General features: G+C 39.5%; 1 protein-coding gene across 2 annotated transcripts; it reads right to left on the bottom strand.

Moving 5' to 3' along the window:
• Positions 1 to 625: 625 nt before the first annotated feature.
• On the bottom strand, positions 626 to 6,263 carry LOC149311868 (apolipoprotein L3-like). Of its 2 annotated transcripts, XM_089526736.1 has the most exons (3): positions 6,185 to 6,263; positions 3,110 to 3,252; positions 626 to 1,622 (listed from the first exon to the last, which is right to left on the bottom strand). In XM_089526736.1, exons 2-3 carry the CDS (start codon positions 3,250 to 3,252, stop codon positions 722 to 724), a joined length of 1,044 nt encoding a protein of 347 aa, XP_089382862.1. In that variant the 5' UTR covers positions 6,185 to 6,263; the 3' UTR covers positions 626 to 721. The 2 variants fall into 2 exon arrangements, with proteins under 2 accessions (XP_089382862.1, XP_089382863.1); XM_089526737.1 differs by lacking the exon at positions 6,185 to 6,263 and having other exon boundaries at positions 3,110 to 3,255.
• Positions 6,264 to 16,545: the final 10,282 nt, after the last annotated feature.

Raw genomic sequence — 16,545 nt, 5'->3', positions numbered from 1 at the left:
TTTTAGGCTCTTTCAAGCTTCCCAATAGACTGGCCTTGGCAAATACTGATACCACCTCCCTCCCTCACATATCTCTTCATTACCCAGCCAGGCAACTATCTTTCTTTGCACAGGTACTACAAATCCCATCAGCTTTATCGCCAAGTCCTCCTCTTATAAGTCCATATCAAATTAATTTGATTGACATCATGCTTATATTGACTTCTTACAATTGTATAAATATTAATAAACAATAGCATTATTCAAATGAGATAAAACCACAAACACCAAAACAGAAAATTGCTTTTATGTCAGGATCTGTCAGATTTCTGACAGTCTAATCTTTTGAGCCATTGTTTCTATGCATAGATTTTTTTTTAAATAAAGAAGATATTGGCAATCTTGACTTACTCTCCTACTACTACAGGTATTTCTTCACTCTTCATTTATTGCAAGCAAACTAAATTCTCTGTATTGTCATTACAATAAACAAATGACAGAAAATGACAGAACTGATGTTTCACTAGGACATTTCTTATGCAAAAATTGTAGCACCTTTGAAACTTAGTGAAAAATATCATAGTATACGCTTTCTCCATATATCTGAGGAAGTAGACCTTGTCTACAAAAGCTTATGCTACAACCTTTTGTCTAGTTTGTCTCAAAGGCACTATAAGATCCCTTTGTATAATATTTCAGACTTACATGGCTATGTCTCTGAATTGTAGGAGATTTCTCTTATTTACGCACTGTCTTTCAGTTCGTCATAGAGCTCATTGAGGACTTTTAGTATCTCCTCTAAGTTACATGCCTTTTGTCTGATCTCAGCTGCCATTTCTGCCTTAGCTCCTTCTGTCAAATGTATGGCATCCTGGGCAATTTTATAAACACTCAGCAAGAGAGCTGCTACAGCAAATGTAATTCCTGCTACTCTGCCTCCATTGCTTATTGCAAGAGCAACTCCTTCCAATGTTTCTTCTCTCTTTTTGAATCCCTTTCCTGAAGCTAAAAATTTGGTTTCTGCAGCAGAAACAGCTTGTTTTGTTAAGGCCCTAAGGATAGGATCGGCTTCAAGTGCTTTAACCTTTTCTGTGATTCTCTTTACTGTGTGAGGTAGATTTGATACTGGATGAATGGCGCTGGATAGGAAATGTTGGGCACTTGCCTCATTGGCATCGATGTTTGAAGGAAATCCAAAATTGAAATCTACTTTATCAAGGTTCATCATCACCTTTAGGTTCTCCCTGCATTTGCTCAGGATTTCTTCACATGTTTTCATGAGCTCGTCTGCTTTTTTACTCTCCTTGGAATTCATGAAGTGTTCACACATACTAGCAGAGATGCCAGTTGTTGCTGCTGCTGCTCCCAATCCGATCCCAGTGCCAGTCAGGATTAAACTCACACCTGCTGTGACAGGGGCTAAGGCCAGGCCTATGATGGTCAAGATACCAGATGTAGCACCTGCAGAGCTGGCAGTGATGGTGGCTATAGTACAGTCCTTGTGGATTTTCTCAATTTTGTCTGCCACTTCCCGAATGTTACAGATACATTTCTTAATTTCTTCTCTTTGTGCAGGAAATCCTTTCAGAAAATGGGCAGTTATTTCATTGCCATTTTCTTCTAAAGGGCCACTTCCTTCATTTCTGTTACAAATAAAAGGAACACATATCTCAAGAGTGTGTTAGCTAAAGCATTTTCTAAGACATTCTCTGAATCCCAGACAAACCTATACTCCTTGAAAAGGTTGACATTTTTTTTTAAAAAAATAAAATATGGAATGTATATCTCACAGATTTGTAGGGAATTATGCTGCTTGAGCACCTCTGATAGAAAACTTTCATAGCCTGTAATCTTGTACAGCCCCGATGTGGCCTCTGAAGGGTGGGAAAAGGAGCCGCAAAATGCAGCTCCTTTTTGCACCCTCCAAAAGGCACCATAGCCATGGCGGTGTGGCTGTATGGCATCCCTTCAGGTCTGCATCACTTGGATGCAGCACCGGAGGTGCATCATGATGCCTTATGCCATTTAGAGTGGCACACGGTGTCAGGGCACTCTGGAGGGTGGATTTAGGGGGACGTCATCAAGATGCTGTGCCCTGACTCCGCCCCAGGCCAACAGAAAGTGCCAGTCTGTACAGGGCCTTAGTATGCAGTTTGTTGCCAGGATCCTTCATTTAAATTTATTTATAAATTTATTTCTATATTCTGTTGCCAAGATCCAATATTTAACTGTAATGTTTATTTATTTGGCCAGAATTCACTAAGGCAGTCACAAATGTGTAACCTAGAGTTACACATTTGTAACTGGTTCATATTCACAATCCCTAGATTAGGGAATACATAGGGACTATGAAAGTCCCCACCCCCTCAGTCCCTACTCACTAGGCAGCTGCTGCTGTGAGCTACAGAGGTCTGTTCCCTTGTTGATCAGGGAGCAGCAAACTGACATTCCCAACCCCTCTTGTGAACAATCTCTGGTGTGAGGGGGAATTGTGACAAGGACCCTGCTTCTGACTGTCACACCAAGATTGCTCATGGTTTTTTTTTTTAGGGGGAAGGTCACATAGCTGCTTCTTCACTGGCAGGGAAACAAACCCTTGTTGCTCTCAGTGGTCACTGCTTGATAAATGGGACTGAGGAAGTCAGGCTGGGACATACTACTTAGCTATGTAACTAAGGCAGCATCTGCACAACAGAAGTAATCCAGTTTGATACTACTTTAACTGCCATGGGTCAATGCTATGGAATTCCAGGCGTTGCTCCACTCTGATGCCCCAATAAAGTACAGTGCCCAGAATTCTATAGTATTGAGCCAGGGCAGTTAAAGTGGTGTCAAACTGGATTATTTCTGCCATGTGGATGCAGCCCCTAAGGCGATTACATAGCCCATTAGGTGATACAGAATCATAGCGTTAATTTGTTTATTTAGTTTATATCATGGCTTTCTCTTTTCAAAAGACTCAAAAATTTGTGTGTACTTAAAGGCAATGCTAGTAATAGGGGAGAGGTGTGGCTGGTAGTTTCCAGTCATTCTCAGGGTAATTCTGGGAATATACCAGCACCTGTTGACCAATCACAGTGTATGATTATGAGTATGGAATTTACTCTTAGTAAATATATCTTTGAGTTACCTTTTACTTTTAGTTGCAGACACCGCCATTTCCATATAAAGTCTATCTTCTTCAGGGAATCTTTGTTGCTGTTCACTGTCTTGATTGTCCAGCAGAAATTTTGAATCTCTCAGATTATTTTCACGGTCTTCTAAATCTGACATCTTCCTCACACATATTTTAAAGAAAAAATAAGAATGCAGTTTGTGAAGGATAAACACATTACATCCCAACTTTGAAAGTAATTAATAATCTACTACATTTCATATTACAAACACTTTAAAGAAAACCCTTCAGCCAGTGCAAGCAGTGGTGTCACCAGGTGCGGTAACTCATGGTGTCACCCCCCATTAACCTCCTCCCATTTTGCACTAATGTTACTCATAAATCATAATTCCCATATACCACTCAATGTAATGCTAATAGTTGTGACATAAACAACTAACAAAATGAAAATTATACATTCAAATTCCAATATCATGCACACAACCTAAATGTATTTACATATACAGCGCATCCTCGTTATACGCGGGCGTGCTTTACGCGGTCTTGAGTGTACGTGCTCAAGCCGCAGGGAGCATGCAGGGCGGAAGGGGCGGCTCGTCCCATTCAATTGAAGGGATGCGCACCTGTGGTGCTGCGTGCGACGCCACAAAGCTGCGCAAGAGCCCCATTGTTTCCATTGGGGCTTGAGCATAGGCAGAATTCGCCTTACATGGGGGTGGGTGGGTCCGGAACGGATCCCCTGCATAAGGCGAGGGCCGACTGCACATGGTGCAGATTTGGTTAAAATTTGTTGTTTTAAAAGAAAAGTTAGAAATAATAATTTTCATTTTTAAAAAAAATAATTAAAAATTTAAATAAAAAATTAAATGTCCCTTGTCACTTGTACTATTTATTATGTGTCTAGAGATCCTCTGTATTAGAAAAAGGGAACAGAAATTAATAAAAGTTATACAAATAAAAGAAGATGAAATAAAAATTCGGGCATATGCAGATGATATAGCTATTATAACTATAACTATTATTATAATTTAGAATTTTACAAAATTCTGGGGCCTCTCCTTTCTCCTCTCGCTGGCCAAAAACAATAAAATTTGACTGACTGACTGACACCGAGCTTCACCCTATTTCCGCCAAGTCTAGGAGAGAAAAGGCAGGAGTTGAATCCACATGAAAATATCAGTCTTAGTAATACTATAATCAATAATTTCATCTTTTCTGGATTTCTTATGAACATTTGAACATCATGCACTAACAGCCTCCCTTTATCCATGCCATACTGGTTCCAGCTGGTGGTAACAAAGAAGTGTGGTATCTACTATAAGCCTATATAAATAAAGCAAGTAGAAAATGCAAAGCAGGGCTGCTATTTCTGAAAGCTGAAACAGTCTCCCAACTTCCAAAGTAGTATCACCTGTAATTCATTTTTTTGCTAGGTAGATATGTCCCCTCAAAATTTCCTTCTGCCTCTCTAGTGGCTTTTGCCATCAAAGTTGCTTTATGAAATCAGGCCAAGAACCATGGGCAATTCTCTGTGCTATGATTATGTGTTTATTTGTAAAGTAATATTTCATCAGGATTGTCCATGCCATTGTACTTTCAGTTTCTATGTATGGTTGTAAAAGAACCATTTCTATGTATGGTTGTAAAAGAAGATGGCTGATAGAAAGAGAATGAGCTCATCTGAGAAGTGGTACTGGAGGAAGGTTCTGCGAATACTGTGGACTGCCAAAAAGGGGGGGAAAAAAGGTCCTAGAAGAAATGAGAGAGCCAGTGTGGTGTACTGCTTTGAGCATTGGACTATGACTCTGGAGATCAGGGTTTGATTCCTTGCTTGAGCATAAAAACCCTCTGGGTGGCCTTGGGTAAATCAAACTCTCTCAGCCTCTGAGGCTGTCAGTGACAATCCCCCTCTGACCCCTCTGAAGAAATTTGCCAAGAAAGCCCTATGATTGGGTCACCATCAGTCAAAACTGACCTGGACGTACACAACCACAAAAAAGAACAAATCAGGCCTGTCGTCTCCCTGGAAGCTAAGAGGACTAGACTGAGACTGTCATACTTTGGGCATACCATGACAAAACCTGACACACCAGAAAAATTAATTCATGCTTGGAAAAGTGGAACAGTAGGAAAAGAGGGAGACTGCATTTCAGATGGATAGTTAAGGAAGCCATGTCCCTGAGTTTGCAAGGCCTGACAGGGCTGTTGAAGACAGGGTGACTTGGAGGTCTCTCATTCATGTGTGTGTGCCTTCAAGTTGTCTGTCAACTTAAGGTGACTCCATACATTTCATAGGGTTTTCTTAGGCAAGGAATACTCAGAGGTGGTTTTGGTAATTACGTGCCCTAAGGTGTAGCCTACAGCATCTGGTATTCCTCTCCCATCCAAGTACTAACTAGGTCTGACCCTGCTTAGCTTCTAAAATTAAATGGAATCTGGTGACTTTAGGACATTTAGCCCCCTCTCTCGTTCATAGGGTTCCTAACAACAACAACTGCCCTGGTCTGACACCAAATCAACTTGACTACATAATCACAAGTTCTAGTATCATGCAAGAAACTAGGGGAAGGGGGAACTTGGGAGAAGCACTGCTTTCTATTATTTAGAACTGGAATTTTAGGAAAGGTCTTTCTAAAGTCTTCTTGTACATATGTTATTCCCATCCATCCCCATTGTTTTCTCCACTTCTGCACTGAAAAGCCTTACCCCTCCCACCCCACACCCAAAAAGCCTTTATTTATAATAGGGCAGCAGTTCTAATCTCCTGACAATTTAAATTGCCCTTTTCTGCATGTCATACAAGTCACACATCTGTTTTCTGAATATTTTGTAGCAATAGGAAAGGTTAGTTTGAACTAGAGCTCCCTGAATCCCCCAGCCAGAATAGCCATTCAGTTTCAGTGAGATTGATAATTTCCTTTTGCTTTTCCATACTTGTTTTTACCCTTTCCCAGACCAAGTATGCTCAGAAACATTACAATTGGAAGCCTGGGAATTGTAGTTCAAATAAGTAATATTTTAAAGCTCTGGTACTTAGTTAATGCATTTGAAAGATCAAGTTTTAAAATAAATGTCTTATTGGACTCTTACCTTTCTGACCTCCTCTCACATCAAGCTGTTCCAGACAAGGCTTTTATCATGCAATCATATGAATTTTAAGGGTCTTCAGATGGTATCTTCCATCTATATCCCTTATTTTTAAGGTCTTTTTAATATGGTGGAAAGGCTGAAATACTGAGGGGAAAAAAAGAAAATAGCTGCACTATGGCTTCTTAGTGCTAGTCGGGAAAGCTGTTATCTAGAAATACACTGAAGTTCAAACTCACTTGAGACTAATGGACAGAGGTCAATTCCTGGTTAGTATATAAAGGGAGAAATATCGAAACTTAAATGCATGCTGAGTTTCGATTCATCAAAAAACCAGATCCTCAATGCTATAAGAATGTTATCCAATAAGAACAAGCAGGGAGGAATGAAGGGAGGTGAGCAAAGATCATACGCCCTTCTGTCTGAAGGTAGAAATTCTTGGCACCTTCCAACACTGTTTTTTTCCTCAATCAGGGTGAAGGTGAGTAAGACATTTGTGTATGTGCATGTGAGAGAAAGAGAGTGTGAGAGAGCACAGCTTAGCTTAGCTGTGACTGGGCTGCAGTTTGTTCACCAGCAGCAAAAGCCTGCGGTTTATGGTGGTGGTGTATTTAACATTTGAATGCACAGTGTGGCTAGAATTATCCCAGTGGCATATACAGGCATGCCTGCTCCTTTACATATCTACATATTTTTGGACATTCTGGAAGGATGAATACTGTATCTTCTTGCACAACATCCCTGACTTTGGCCCATTCACCCTACATAGTGATAGTACAGGTTGAATCTCCCTTCTCCAGAATTCCAAAATCTGGAAAATTCCAAAAACCAAAATGTTTTTCATGGGTGGCTAAGGCAGTGGCACCTTTGTTTTTTGATGGTCCGGTGTACACAAACTTTGTTTTATGTACAAAGTTATTAAAATATTGTTAAGGAAAATGCAACATGGGATATACAGTGAATGAAATAAAACATGTATGTGAGAGTCAGGGTGACTCAGCAGAAGCAATTAGAAGCCACACAGGTGTAAAAGGTAATGCAATTAGCAAGACCTGAATGCCAAGGACAGAAATGTAAAGTGGATAATTGAACACACCTGAGAATTGTTAAGTGGTCAAGGCTGAGATGATGAAATCATTAATTCTGGGTAGAAACAAGAGAACCAATGAGAGTGGATGTACACGCCCACTGGGTGGATACTGACAAGAGTGGGTGGTATTATCCAAGGACTATAATAATGGCTATGAATCCTAATGTATTTTGTGGGTAGTAGTGAGGAGTATTATTGGAGTTGTATTGGATAGTTTTGGAGCTGTATATAGTAGAATAAAGTAGATCTTTTACATAAAGACTACTGAGTTGTCTGGTGTCTTGGGTGAAGATACAAGAGCCAGCTGGATCCTGAAGAAGTGGGAAGACTTCTGTGGAAGCAAGAGTGAGAAGGCTTGGAGAGTTTGTCAGGGTCTTCAGCCTATTCTCTGTAACTCTGCTGCTTTAGAGCAAAGCTTTAACCACTGACCAAAACTGGTCAGCGCCGGTGTGTAACAAGGTGGTGAGTTCGAGCCAGAGGTGAAGAGCTACAACTCCCATCATCCCTGACAAATATTGCATAAAATTACCTTCATGCTATGTGTTTAAGGTGTATACGAAACACAAATGAATGTTGTGTTTAGACTTGGGTCCCATCACAAAGATATCTCATTATGTTTGTATTTGCAAATATAGGTATTACAAAATCATATATTGGGTCCCCAAGTATTTTTGATAAGGGAAACCCAACCTGTATTATGATGCCATTTTAACTGCCTACAAAATCATGGGTTTTGCAGTTTGGGGAGGGATATTTAGAATTCCTAACCAGAAACTCCTCTAGTGCTTCACCAATCTACAAACACCAGGATTCCTTCGGATGTTTCCATGGCAGTTAAACTTGAGTTCAGTGCTATAATCACATAGGGCGAGTGCACAACTGCATGTCACCAACTGGTGACTGATGGGATGGAACTTCACCTGTGATACTGATGAACTCTTCAGAGTTTGGATACTATCCAAAGCCAGCCAAGTTAATCTGGCATTTGAGGCAGAAAAATCTGGCATGCATTTATCTCTCCACAGCAGTAGAAAGATAACAGCAAAGTAAATAACAAAGGGCTGACATTTCATGACACCTGCAGCCCACCTACATCTCCTCCCTTGACTTAATGTTAGGGCTGGCTATGAAACTTTGCATAAGGAAGAGGAGGAGCTGAGGAATTTGTAAGGGGAAGGGAAACAAGAGTAAATCATTGTGGAGAGTTGAAGAAGCCTGTACTGAACAATACCATAATTTGATTGCAATGGTTCCTGGGAGAGTTGAAAGTGCAGTTGAACTTTTTCTTCTCTGAGATGCAGTTAACATTATCATTAAAACAGTACAATACTATTTAAGATTTTAATACAGGAATATTCAACAGTATCTTTGGCACTGGCATTCTGAAGATGATGTATAACTTTTACCGTGGTCTTTCTTTAGCCTAACGATAACAACCTACATTTTAACAGTTTGGACCCAAACACAGGCTGAAAGAAGTGGCTTTGGACCACTTTGGAGGTGTGCTTTTTAAATGACGCACATGTCCTAAAAGGCTGGAAGCTGCACCAAAGCTGCACTCTGGTCCCAAGGACTGGAGTGAAGCTTTGGCATGGCTTCCAGTCTTTTAGGACATGTGCATCATTTAAACAGCACACCTCTAAAGGGGCCTGAAGCTGCTTCCTTTGGCCTGTCTGTTCATGCCCTTTGTTAAAAATATTTTTAAAGTTTAAAAACACTTGTAATCCCATCTTTTGGTCTGCAACAAAGTTTCCAAGGAAATGTTTATAATCACTAAAAAGCACATCATGCAAGCTTTCAAGACTTCACTGGCTGTTTCATCGGGCAAAGATGTTAAAGAGTTTGTAAATACTGAGGAAGTGGACAAACTCCTTGGATGTGTAAAGAAGACAACATGCACTCTCGATCCCTGCCATTCTTGGTTGACCGCCCAGGGAGGAGATGCTGTAACAACATTGTTATGATTAATAATCAACACATCCTTCCAGGAGGGCAAATTTCCATCCAAATTGAAACTAGCAGTGGTTAAACCACTACTGAAACAACCCTCCCTGGATCCCCTGGTGAGAAATAATTATAGACTGGTCTCCCTGCTGCCATTCTTGGGCAAGGTAATCGAAAGAGCGGTTGCCTTCCAACTCCAAGCTGTCTTGGATGAAACTGATTATTTGGATCCATTTCAAACCAGTTTCAGGGCGGGATATGAAGTTGAGACTGCCATGGTTGCCTTAGTCGATGATCTCCGTCTGGGCATCGATGGAGGAAGTGTGATCTTGCTGGTGCTCTTGGACATCTCAGCTGCTTTCGATACCATTGACTACGGTATCCTTCTGGAACGCCTGAGGGAGTTGGGTATCGGAGGCACTGCACTTCAGTGGTTCCGATCCTACCTCTCAGGTAGATTCCAGATGGTGAGGCCACATGCTCCTCTAAGAGGGAACTGACATCTGGTGTCCCTCAAGGAGCCATTTCCTGCCCCCCCCCCATGCTATTTAACATTTACATGAAACCGCTGGGAGAGATCATCCGGAGATATGGGGCGTGGTGTTACCAGTACGTTGATGACACCCAAATATGTTTCTCTATGTTTCCGACTGATACAGGGACTAAGGTTGGCATCTCTCCTCTGAATGCCTGTCTGGAGTCGGTAATGGGCTGGATGAGGGAAAACAAACTCAGACTGAATCCAGAGAAAACGGAAGTACTCATAGGTTTCTCGGGTCTAAGGAAGGAAATTTGCCAACCTGTCCTGGACGGGGTCACACTTCCCCTGAAGGATGAAGTTCGAAGTTTAGGAGTACTTCTGGACTCGTCCCTCCAATTGACATCTCAGGTAGATGCGATGGCCAGAAGTGCTTGCTATCAACTGCGGTTGATACGCCAACTGTGATCCTACCTGGACCGGAGAGACCTTGAAATGGTGATACATGCTTTCGTAACCTCTCGTCTAGATTTCTGTAATGTGCTTTACATGGGGCTACCCTTATACCAAGCTCGGAAGCTGCAGTTAGTACAAAATATGGCAGCCAGATTGGTCACCGGTTCATCAAAGTTCGACCATATTACACCTATTCTAAAAGCTCTTCACTGGCTCCCTATTTGCTTCTGGGCATAGTACAAGGTGTTGGTTATTACCTATAAAGCCCTACATGGCTTGGGCCCAAGTTACTTATGGGACTATATCTCCCTATACAATCCGCCCCACACTCTTAGAACATCAGGTAAGAACTTATTGGAAATGGCAACCTCCAAATACGCTATTACTTCCCAAAGAGCATTCTCAACAATGGCTCAGAGACTTTGGAACAGCCTTCCTGAGGAGATCTGTTTGATGGCCTCATTAGAAACATTTAGGAAAGCAGTTAAAACTGAGCTTTTTGGTCAAGCATACCCCCCTGATATGAATTCCCCCGGATATGAATGATATTTTCTTGTCTGTGTATGAACCCTGCCTTGCTTGTGATTGTCCTGGACTGCGGCCAGCACATACAAACATACACCGATAAGGATGGCTCAACAAGGTAATTAGCCATGCAGCTGGAAATAGTCCACAAACCTTGCAGGGAGTGAGAGAAAGAGCAAACCGAAAGCCAAGCCGAAGTCAGGATAACAGAGGTAACAATAGACAGTCCAGTCCAGGGTCAGGTCAGCCAGAAGGTAGCAATACTCCAGTCCATTTTGAAGTCAAGAGTCAAGGCAACAAGGAGTCAAGATACAGGGATCCAGTACAGGCAGCAGTCACACCAAAGGATCATGCAATAGACTCTGGCCTTGAATTGGTGTCTCCCTGCTTCTTAAGTAGGAGATTCGCGCCTCGGTGCCAGCTGAGGCTTGTTTGCCAATTGTCTCTCAGCAATCCTCCTGGACCTGCGTCTGCCAGCACTCTCAGCCCTGTGTTGTTTAAAGGAGGGAACCTCCAGGCCTAGTTCCTCCCCAGAGTCACCACTAGGCTGCTGTACCACCAGAGGAATCCCATCAGCACTAGGACCTGGCTGAACCCCCTCCTATGGGGCTGGGAGATCAGGGCTGGATTCTGGCAGAGCAGGATTAGCACCTGGTGTAGCCTCAGTTACCTCTTGCTCTGGAGGAGCCCCATCCTCCTCCTCCTCCTCCGAGACCTGCTCTTGGCTGGCCATGACAGTGATGCTATTGTTATTGTCTGACGTTGATTTTTTATTGTTTTTAGCAGTTTTTAATTGAATTTTTAGATAAATACTTTGTGATTTCACTTAGTCTGTAACCCCGCTTCGATCCACTGGGAGAGGCGGGGAAACAAATAATAATAATAATAATAATAATAATAATAATAATAATAATAATCATACAGCAGAACAGTGATGATTAGAGTCACTGGCCTACATTTTGTCTCAGATGTTATTTCTGTTGTCAGTTAAGATGGTCTACAATAGCGGTCCTCAACCTGTGGGTCGCGACCCCTTTGGAGGGGTCGAACAACCTCTTCACAGGAGTCACCTAAGACGATTGGAAACACATATTTCTGATGGTCTTAGGAACTGAGACACCACAATTTTATAGTTGAGGGTCACCACAACATGAGAAACTGTATTAAAGGCATTAGGAAGGTTGAGAACCACTGGTCTAGAGAGATATCAGTGTAGACAGAGGCCACTCCCTGTCTTGGACATGTGGGGACCAGTGACGAAAGACAGTAAAAGACAGGCAATACAATTTCAAATCTATTAGCAGTAAAATAACTTTCATTGAGATTGAGTCTCTTTGTCTTGTCAGAGAAGACTGAATTTTTAAAGAAGTCTCTGTACTGTTTGATCTGGAAAAACTCTTAGGTGCTGTATACATAAAACAGGCAGCCAGCATGGTGCAGTGGTTTGAGCATTGGAGTACAACTCTGGAGACCAGGGTTTGAATTTCCTCTTGAAAATACCTCTAGTGCAAAGCTAGATGAAAGCAAGTACAGGGGAAAATACAGAAAGTTATAGTGTTAAAACACAATTGAATTAAAAGCAGTTCTAAAACACATTAATCAAGAAAAAAGAAACAAACAGTGCTCACCCTTTCAAAGCTCTTTCTTGGTATCCAATCAGTTGTCAGAGGTCCATCAGAATAAAAAAAACATCATCATTTCCTATCAGAAGAAGGGCAACACACAAGCAGCTGGGAACACTGTCATAATCATAATCTTTTGTTTGTATCACACTTTTCCTCCCACAATTGAGATTCAAGGTGGCATACAATTTAAAAAGAACATTATGACTAAAAATATTTTTAAAATATGAACATTAAAATGGAATTAAAGTAATCAGAGTAATCAGTTTAGTTCAGAATTATACTTAACAAAAACAATTAAAAGATACAAACTATTAAAAACAGTTGAGTTTAAAACAATACACCCCTTAGTCCATCTTTTAAAAGTTTTCTGTAATTAAAAGCCTGTCATAATAATAATAAAAAAGGTCTTTGCCTGCAGATGGAAAGACAAGAAAGAGGGGGCCATTCTGGCCTCCTTGGGAAAGGAGTTCTGGAGTCTAGGACCCAGTACTGAGAAGACCCTCCCACATGTTCCCACAAACCATGCTTATCACAGCAGTGGAACTGAAAGAAAGGCTTCTCCTGATGATCTCTGGATCCAGACAGGCTCATATGGGGAGATAGCCAGAACCTGTGTCATATAAGGCTTTATAGATCATAACCAGCCTTTTGAATTGTGCTTGAAAACAATTGGCAGCCTGTGAAGCTGTTGTAACAGGGTAGTGGTATGATTTCTGTAACATGTCTCTGTCAACGTTATGGCTGCAGCTATTTGAACTATCTGAGACTTCCGCTTAGAATCATAGAACTGTAGTGCTGGATAATAATAACAAGAAATTATAAGAACATAAAAAGAAAGCAATAATACAAACAAGAAAGGGGGAAAACAACAATAAATAGGAAAATATAGAGAGTGTGTTGTTAAAAAAAGAGAGAGAGAAAAGAAAGAAAGAAAGAAAGAAAGAAAGAAAGAAAGAAAGAAAGGAAGATCATTTCCTGGAACGTTAAAGAAATTAATTCTAAATATAAGAGAAGCATAGTGTTTCATTACCTAGAAAAAACAAAAAGTGATATATCGGCCCCATACAGACAGCCCAAAATAAAGCTGCTTCAGGTCACTTTGGAGGTATCACTTTCAATGATGCATACGTCCTAAGAGTCCAAAGCTGTGCACCAAAGCCACGATCTAGTCCTAAGGGCTGGTGCACAGCTTTGGCGCAGCTTCCGGACTCCTGGGACGCGTGCATCATTTAAACAGCATACCTCCAAAGTGACCCGAAGCAACTTTATTTTGGCCTGTCTGTATGGGGCCATCATGTATACAAGAAATAAAGATAAAAGAGAAGGACAGTAAATACATTAGGAATCCTAAATTAGGACAATGCTTTACATCATTAATGGAGAAAAGAAAAGGAGGTGTAGCAATATATGTGAACAAATAGTATCAAGCAAAAGAGATCTTTAAAGATAAAGAAGGTTCACATATTGCAGTGGATGTGAAAACACAAAATGGAACCCTTTTGGTTGTAGGGATTTACTCTCTCACGAACAACCAGAATAAATATTATGCAACCTTACATGAACAAATCAAAAATATGGAATACACAAACATTCTTCTCCTAGGAGACTTTAACACGGTCATAGAACCAAGACAAGACAGGAAATCTAACAAAGGGAAAAAAATCCGAATAAACCAGGGAAAGCTGCCTCTTGCTTTTTTTGAATTAATGGAAGATTATACATTTGTAGATGCATGGAGACATAAAGATAAAGATACTCAAGGCTTTACTTTCTACTCAGAATGCCACGACTCTTTTTCCTGAATAGATCTCTTTCTTATTGTGAAAAAATTAGCTAACCAGGTTCTTGATATACAAGTGTTACCAAAAAGAATCTCGGATCACAACCCGATATTACTGAAATTACATGAAAAAAAGTTCCAAAGTAATTGGAGATTACAGAGTTTTCTTCTAAATAATGAAGAAATCAGAAACCAGGTTAAAAAAGCAATAAAGCTATATTTCGAGGAAAACAGTACAGAAGAAATAATGAATAAAACTATCTGGCATGCAAGTAAAGTGGTAATCAGAGGGTTATTCATTAAGATTTAATCTGAGATAAAAAGAAAGGAATTGGAAAAAGAAAAAAACATTAACGGAAAAATTATCAATTAAAGAAAGAGAATGGAAAAAACAGGAGATAAAACATTGAAATACGAAGTAGAAGAACTACAACATCAATTGAGATTGTTGGCATTAAAAGAAATAGAAATGAAACTTAAAAAGGCTAAACAAACATATTTTGAAGCAGGAAATAAACCTGGGAAATTATTAGCGGGTAAACTGAGAAAAAGTGAAGGGGGGAAAATATTCTTAGAATTGAAAAATAAAGGTAAAATAATTACGGATCCGAATGGAATCAAGGAAATCTTTAGACAATTTTTCCATGACTTATATAAAAACTAATAAAATACGTAAATAAACAAAAACTACCTAAATTGAATGAAACAGAAAAAAATAACTTAAACAAAAATGTCTCTATTTCAGAGATCTCCAAGGCAATTAAAAAATTATGTCCAAATAAAACCCTGGGTCCAGATGGACTACTAGCAGCTTATTATAAGTACTTAGAAGAAGAGCTAATCTACCCTTTGAAAAATACATTAAATGATATTCAATCATATGGTATTCCAGATTTGTGGAAAACTGCTTATATCACATTAATACCTAAAGAAAACAAGGAAAAAGATGAACCAAAGAACTATAGGCCTATCTCATTGCTCAACACCGACTATAAGATCTTTACCTTAATTTTGGCAGAAAGACTTAAAGGAATCTTAAATCGAATAATACATGAAGATCAGTGTGGCTTCCTGCCAAAAAGACAGATGAAGGACAATATAAGAAATACGATTGATATTATTGAATACTTCGAATGTTACAACGAAAGGAAAATGGCCATGATCCTGCTAGACGCCGAAAAAGCATTTGACAGAGTCAGTTGGCCTTTTATATTTGAAGCTCTTCAAAAAATAGAAGCAGGAGACAAATTTCAGAAATGGACCCAAGCAATATATACTGAACAAAAAGCTCAAATTATAGTTAATAACAAAAGGACAAAAGATATCCATATTGAAAAAGGAACGAGACAAGGATGTCCTTTGTCTCCTCTGTTGTTTATTTTAGCACTGGAGATCCTGAACAATCAAATAAGAGCAGAACAAATGATTAAAGGAGTTGAAATTCAAAATAAGTGCTTTAAATTAAGGGCTTTTGTGGATCACATTATTTTATACCTGGAAGATCCCATATATAGCATAACCTGCTTAAAGAATATTATAGAAGAATATAGTCTATATTCAGGATTTAAGGTCAATGAAGAAAAAACAATAATAATAACAAAAACATGTCATGTAAAGAGGAAAAAATTCTAATGGAAATTTCGGGCTATAAAATAGAAAAGAAAGCCAAATATCTCGGGATTACCATAACTAAGAGAAATATTGATCTGTTTAATAATAATTATATTGCGACCTCTAAAAAAAATTAAAGCTGACATGGAAAAATGGTCAAAGCTCAAATTATCTTTTCTGGGAAAGATCACAGTGATCAAAATGAATATATTACCGAGACTTAACTTTTTGTTTCAGAATTTACTGGTTATATCACACATGAAATACATTGATAATTGGCAAATTGAGATATCTAAATTTCTTTGGAATGGCCATAAGGCAAGAATCAAATGGAAAATTCTATCTGAAGAAACATGTAGAGGGGGATGTGCCTTACCAAATCTCAAAGCTTACTATCTTGCATCATGTTTATGCTGGTTAGAGGAATGGATTAAACTTAGAAATAAAAGGATACTGGCATTAGAAATTTGGATACCACATTCATGTGGTATAACAAAGTCAAAGCCAACAAGGCTTTTTCGAAACATTTTATAAGAAACTCATTGTTAAAAGCTTGGACCAAAATAAAAGAAATCTTTTACCGCCAGCTACCGCTATGGGTCTCTACTCAAGAAGCTCTATTTCAAAGAACAAAAACATATTCTTCCTCGCAATGGTTGTCTTACAAAGACCTCCTAGATAAAAAAGGGGAATTTAAACCACGACATCAAATGAAAACAGATAATTTACTAGAAGATTGGTATCTACATAGACAGCTATGGGAGCGATATAAGATAGATAAAGAAAACCTAAATGTAAAAGAAAAGCTAGAAATCGATGATATAATATTTGATGATAAACCTGGCCAGATGTCTA

Source organism: Sceloporus occidentalis, unplaced genomic scaffold (genome assembly GCF_023333645.1).
Source record: "Sceloporus occidentalis isolate IW3139 unplaced genomic scaffold, rSceOcc1.0.p SCAF_5, whole genome shotgun sequence".
NCBI lineage: Eukaryota > Metazoa > Chordata > Lepidosauria > Squamata > Phrynosomatidae > Sceloporus > Sceloporus occidentalis.
This window is presented reverse-complemented; position numbering and strand designations above follow the sequence as displayed.

Coding starts and splice junctions, on each gene's coding strand:
- LOC149311868 (XM_089526736.1), bottom strand. CDS start 3,252: ATGTCAGATTTAGAAGACCGTGAAAATAATCTGAGAGATTCAAAATTT. Junction 1,623..3,109: donor TCTGCAACTAAAAGTAAAAG/GTAACTCAAAGA, acceptor TATTTGTAACAG/AAATGAAGGAAGTGGCCCTT.